We start from the raw sequence: 6,000 nt of genomic DNA, 5'->3' as shown, positions 1-6,000 counted from the left end.
TCCCTCCCACTAAAGCTCTGAAAAAGGGTGGGCTGTTCCCCACCCGGGGCTGGGAGGAGGAAGAGGTGCAGAGGAAACCCTACTGCCTCCAGGCTGAGGGCACCATACAGAGCTGGGCCTGTTCCCTCCTCAGAGTTAAGACTGTGGATACATTGACTTAGCAGGGTTAACATTTATCCCGCGTTTTGGCAACCTGGTTCCTGAGCATCTAACATGGCAAGGGGCTGAATCCCTAAAATCAGTGCAGGAAAAATTATAAAAAGTTAGATCTGGAGGCACCTCAGGGATCATCTACCCCCTGGATTTAAAGATGAGGACTGCAAGTCCGAGGCTAAGTAACTCCTCAGGGTCACACAGCCGCTGCTGATAGAGACCAGAGTCCAAGTTGCCTGAGTCAAACTCAAAGTCCTTTCATCTTCAACTCCCCCTCACCCACCTTCCCTACCCTTTGCGTTAGGACCGCACAGGCACACGCAGAATTAAGCTTACTGGGTCCTGTGTCCCTAAAGTATTTGACCAGCCCGCCCTGAGGGGAGGGGCGCGCAGAAGACAGATTCCCAGGCGTTCTGACCCGCACCCGCAGAGAAAGTCTCGGGAGCGGCCCCAGGTCTTGCTCTCAAGTCTCCCTTTCTCTGCTCCAGTTTAGTTTCCGGAAAGTGAGCGCCCAGGAGGACACCTGTCAAGCTGAGCTGCTTGGGAAGCGCTGGGCGGGAGCCTGGAGCGCTCAGACCTGGGTGCTCGTGCGGCGGCCGCTGGGCGCCCGGAGGCCTGATGCTAAGCCCCCCGGGGCACGCAGGGGCGCGGAGGGGCGACGCGCACCCGCCACCTGCCCCCTCCCGCCGGTCCCCGGGCTCCTGAGACTCGGGCGGGCTCGGCTCCCGGAGGAGGGGGCGCAGAGGGCAGAGGTTAGCGCCTCGCCCCCGGCTGGGCCCCGGCGCGGCCCGGACGCCTGCTCCCTGGCGTGCAGGTTCGGAAACAGGGCGGCCCGGGCTGGCCGCCGCCTCGGCGGCTCCGGTCCCCATATATAGTCATATCCACCGTCAACTGGGAGGCTGGCGGGCGGCAGCGAATGGGCGCGCGGCCCCCGCGGGAGGAGCGGGGAGGGCGCAGGGGGCGGAGGGAGGAGAGGGGAGAGGGGGCAGGAGGAAAGAGCTTTTCCAAAAAAGTATTGGCTGTCTTGAGGAATGCGGTCGTCCCCTTGGGAAAGTACATATCTGGAAGGAGCCGGCGGCCCCGCGCTCGCACTCCGGCTCGGCCGCCGCACCGCGCTCTCGCCTCGCCGCTCGCGCAGCAGCCCCCGGGCCCCTCGCCGCCGCCGCCATGGACGCCATCAAGAAGAAGATGCAGATGCTGAAGCTCGACAAGGAGAACGCCTTGGATCGAGCGGAGCAGGCGGAGGCCGATAAGAAGGCGGCGGAGGACCGGAGCAAGCAGGTCTGCGCCTCCCGGTGCCGAGCCCACCGGGCGCCCGCGCTCCCCCCGCGCATGGGGGTCCCCGCGCCCTGGGACCCGGCCTGACACCCCTTCCGAGCCCCGAGCCCCGAGGACTCGGGGCGCCACCTGCCCCCAGGCCGGCCCGGGACGCGCGTCTGGGGGGTGGGGGCGCAGGACTCGGGCTCATTCTAACTTTTCCGTCTCGTCTGAGGACGTGCATTTCCCTCCTGGGTCCCCGGAGCCCGCGGGGTCGGGTCAAGCCCTAGGGGCACTTCATTCCCTGGATCGGGAATCAATTTTGGATCCCTGGGGGTGGGAAGAGGTGTGTGTGTAGGGAGGGGGGGAGTTGAAGGGAATCAAGTCCAGAAAGTGTTAGAAGTTCCCCGGGACGTTTGCCTGGGGAGACTAAACCCTTCACCTGGGGCAGAGGCCGGGGTGCGACCTACGGTCACGGGGTTCTTCCCCCAAGAACAGAGTACGGCCCGCAGGCCAGGAACATAGGGGCGTTTTTCTGCACACCCCCCCCCCCCAAGTTGTGGACTTGAGCCCGCTGGGACCTGGTAGGAGTCTTGTCCTGGGGGAGGGGGGAGCTCGGGGTGCTGGGTGGGCCGTGGTTTGCCTCCAGCTCCGGCGAGAGGAGGTTACCTGGGGACCCCTGAACCTAAACTGGTCGGCGCCCCAAGCCGGAGGGGCCCCAGCCAACCCGGCGCTCATGTGTGTGTACGTGTGTGTGTGTGCGCGCGTGTGTGTACGCGTGTGTGTGTGCGCGCGTGTGTGTGCGTGTACGCGCGTGTGCGTGTGTGTGCGTGTCTAACGCCCGGTCCGTGCCGGCCGCCCGCGCCCGCGCTGCCCGCAGCTAGAGGAGGACATCGCGGCCAAGGAGAAGCTGCTGCGGGCGTCGGAGGACGAGCGGGACCGGGTGCTGGAGGAGCTGCACCGGGCCGAGGACAGCCTCCTGGCCGCCGACGAGACCGCCGCCAAGGTACCCGGCGCGCGCGGCCTGGCGCACGAATGGCTAACTCTGTCTCTCTCTCTCTCCCTCCCTCCCTCCCTGTCTTTCCCTCTCTCTGTCCCGCTGTCCCTGTCCTTCTGGTTCTGTGCACCCCACACCCCTCCCCTGCGGGATCACGCTGCCTGCTGCACCCCCCCCCCCCCCACTCCCCGTCCCCCACGGCCAACTCCCAGCTGGAAGATGAGCTGGTGTCGCTACAAAAGAAACTCAAGGGCACTGAAGATGAACTGGACAAGTACTCCGAGGCTCTCAAAGATGCCCAGGAGAAGCTGGAACTGGCAGAAAAAAAGGCCACCGACGTAAGTGCACCACACACTGCCTCCCTCACCTCCTGCCTGCCTGGCCACTCTGGAGTCACCACAGGGGGCCAGAGAGCACTGGAGGAGGGTCACCTCCTCCTGCTGGACACCTGCCTATAGCCCGGCCATGGCCAGAGCACTGATGCTGCCTCAGACTGCTCCTGCACACATCCGTTTATATTTCATCCATTCCTCTCTCTGTTTTTCTCTTTCTTTGCTCCCACTCTGGGGGTTGGGGGGGGGGGTGTCGGTGAGAAACTGGAAGCACAGAGCAGCTGAAATTGGATGCTGGGGGGTGAACCTTGCCTCCCTGATAGCAGAAAACCTCTGAGGTGTCCTTACCAAGGTTTGTGCAAGCAGAATGCCTAGTTTCTCTCTTTGCTTTTGCCATCTCTGGTGGGTGGGAAGTCCTGGTTTTTGGTGGTATGTCTAGTCAGGATACAGAGGGCCTGGCCTCTAGATTAAGGGAATGGTTTGGGGCTACTTTTACGGAGAAGGCTGAGCTTGATGGTGGGGCTTGGAGACTCTTGGGACTTCCTTCCCACTAGGGAAGGCTTAATTCAGCCCTTAAGATCTGCCTGGGAAGATGATACTTGCTTGGGTCTGCAGTCTGAGGGCACTAGATCCAAAAAGTAAGCTGGGGGTTATATATAGCTCAGTGCTTTATATGGTATAGTGAGCTAGCTGCCCCCTGCCCCTCCTGCTCACCCCACCCCCACCTGTCAGCCTTCTGACAACCACCACATAGTTTCAGGGGTGATGCAAACATGCAAAAGCTCTACCAGCACTCTGTTCACTGCTCTTTGGAGGAATCTCTTTAGTTAAAGAGCTTGCCTCTTCTGCTGCATAAGTCAAGCCAAGCATTAGATTTCCAAAGGACTTCTTTTCACACTGCCCGATTCCGTTCTAGAAGCTAATTAAGCCTAGAGACCCAATTAGGAAAGAATTCCTTGGGAACCATTCCAAGAATGAATGAGTACCAGGAAAAGCTATGCCCAGAAGTTAAACTACCAAGTGCAACTGGCAGAATATTTTGTCTGAGAGTAAAATGCAAATTGCTGGAGGGTCTTGGGTCTTGAAATCAGTAAAGGCTTTTTGTGGTATGAAAGGCTTGAAATATAATCTCCAAGTATGTTTGTAAATGAGAAACCCAGACTGGGGACATGTAGAATCTGACGACAAAAATTTCCGTGAAAATCAAGGTTCCTGGAAAGGGAGTCAGGGAAACACTGTTTTAGCTAAAATATTTAAGTTACAAACTACCTGGCTTTAGAAAAAGAAGCCAAAGAAAACAACTCTGCCTGCGTTGTATAATGTAGATCAGATGTCTGCTCTGTATAAGGCTAAATGGAGGATGTCTGTCTCCCCCAAATTCTCCAGCAGGACGTTTATTTTAGCTTTTTCAAAAGAGCCGCTGATAGATCAAGGAGAGATATTCCTTATAAGGTAAAGAATGCAGAGAATTTGAAAATAGCCCAGTAAGGCTGAAGGCAAGAGAAGGGGGAAAAGATACAATTCTTAAGGAAAAATAGATTATAATTATTGTGAATATGTAGTGCTACAGGTCTTTATTGAAAAGTCTTGTTTAAGGGAGCCTAGGAATGAGGTGGGGCAGAAGTGGAAAAGAGGGTATTTAAAGCCAGCTGGAGGGAGGGGGTGGGGCCAGCAGTGGAGGGAGGTTTTGGAAACCCTGTTTTGATTTTTTTTTTCCTAACTGGAAAACTGTCCCTAATATGGTACACTTTTTTTTTTTTTTTTTGGTAGTATATATTGATCACCTTCCCCTTTAAGACATTTTAGGGATGTTGAAGTCTGTGAAGAAATGCTATATTGAGAGTGCTTCCTAACTAGTAAAAAATAGTCAACTTGAGCAGGAAGAGACAGTTGTCACTAGAGAAAGGGGGAGGTGGGAGAGAGGTCAGCTTCCTGAGGTAGTATTATATTACATCTGTGTTTAGGGTATTTCCCTGTCATTACCTTGTACATACACAGTTTAGAACTGTAAAACAGTTCTACATTGTTCTAATCCTACTAAAAACATTTTTCTAATTTACCAACATACTTTACGCATCCCATTCCAGAAGTGGGCTCTTCCTAGCTTAAAAGGTGGTCATTCATGAGGTGGCGTCCCCAGTGGTTTTGCTTTGAATATTTTGTTGTCATTCCACCTAAGTGAGGCTGGAAGGGATGAAGGGCTCCATTTTCTCTCTGGCCCCCAACCTCTGCCCCAATAACCATATATATCTGGGATTTGCAGTATGTGAGTCTTTATTCCCTGTAGGTCTTTGCTTTCTAAATCAGTGATTCTCAACCTTACCTAAACAGAAACACCTAGGAAGCTTTTAAAACCCCAAAATCCAGGCCAATTAAGTCAGAATCTCTGGGAGTGGAACCCAGGCGTTAGTATTTTTTAAATACCCAGGTGATACCAATGTGCAGCCAAGGCTGAGATCTGTCCTACACTCTTGTATAATGACATCAGCCTGAAAATGAACTCACCTGAAACTGACTTTCCAAGGGTGTTTGAAAAGCAGGACATTAAGTCACTAGTTGGCTGCTTAAAGCACTTGCATGTGTCCAGCAGTTTCCCTGGCTCCTCCTGGAGGCTCTCAGTCGTCCCCTTCCCGACCCTCAAAGTTGGAGGCCCCTGGTATGTACTCCTTTAGGGGAGGAGTTGTAACCGGCCTGCCTGACCAGATGAACTGTGTGGACACAAAGCTAGAGGCTCCACCTACAGGATGTGAGGGCCCATGCTGGGGTTTGGGAGATCTCGGAGGCTGTGAGAAAGCCTCTAGAAAATGAGTCAGGAAAGCTAAGGAGGCTTGTTAGGGCTCTGGAGGAGGAGAGGGATTTCAAGTCTGTTTTCTTTTTCTTCGTTATTCCCACACTTAAACATATCAGGAACTGGCTTGAAGGGCCTCCTTTGAGAAAGGTGAGGATTGAAACCCATGAGACTTAGCAGGCATTTTAAAAACACAGCCCAAGGGGAAAATTGGCCAAGGACAGTTCCCAGAGATTGTGTCCACGTTGGTTTTCAAACAGCTGTCGCCACTGACTCTCATAGGGTTCTGTAGCTTTCCTTGGTGTGCCTTTTAAAGGCAGTCCAGCCCAGCCCAGAATTGGCCAGGTTCCAGATGTCAGAGGCTAATTTAAAACCAGGGAAGGTTGTAACCAGAAGAAACCCTTGGGATGATTGTTTTTAGGGACAGGAAAGTCAGCCCCAGAGAGGCTGGGATAAACAGCTGGTATGGGCCC

General features: G+C 54.7%; 1 protein-coding gene across 11 annotated transcripts in view; it reads left to right on the top strand.

Moving 5' to 3' along the window:
• Positions 1–1,192: 1,192 nt before the first annotated feature.
• The window catches only part of TPM1 (tropomyosin 1), a 28,024-nt gene continuing 23,216 nt past the window's right edge, over positions 1,193–6,000 (top strand). For 2 of the 11 annotated variants that reach the window (XM_087821081.1, XM_087821086.1), the window contains exons 1-2: positions 1,244–1,434; positions 2,620–2,745. In XM_087821081.1, the coding sequence (XP_087677207.1) occupies positions 1,321–1,434; positions 2,620–2,745 (240 nt within the window). In that variant the 5' untranslated portion in view covers positions 1,244–1,320. Of the gene's footprint in view, positions 1,435–2,290; positions 2,417–2,619; positions 2,746–6,000 lie in introns of all 11 variants that reach the window. The other 9 variants (XM_087821024.1, XM_087821021.1, XM_087821033.1 and 6 more) reach the window with 6 other exon arrangements.

Source organism: Miniopterus natalensis, chromosome 1, assembly GCF_054644295.1.
Source record: "Miniopterus natalensis isolate mMinNat1 chromosome 1, mMinNat1.hap1, whole genome shotgun sequence".
Classification (NCBI taxonomy): Eukaryota; Metazoa; Chordata; class Mammalia; order Chiroptera; family Miniopteridae; genus Miniopterus; species Miniopterus natalensis.
The sequence above is the reverse complement of the archived record's forward strand: the minus strand, read 5'-3'. Positions and strand labels throughout refer to the sequence as shown.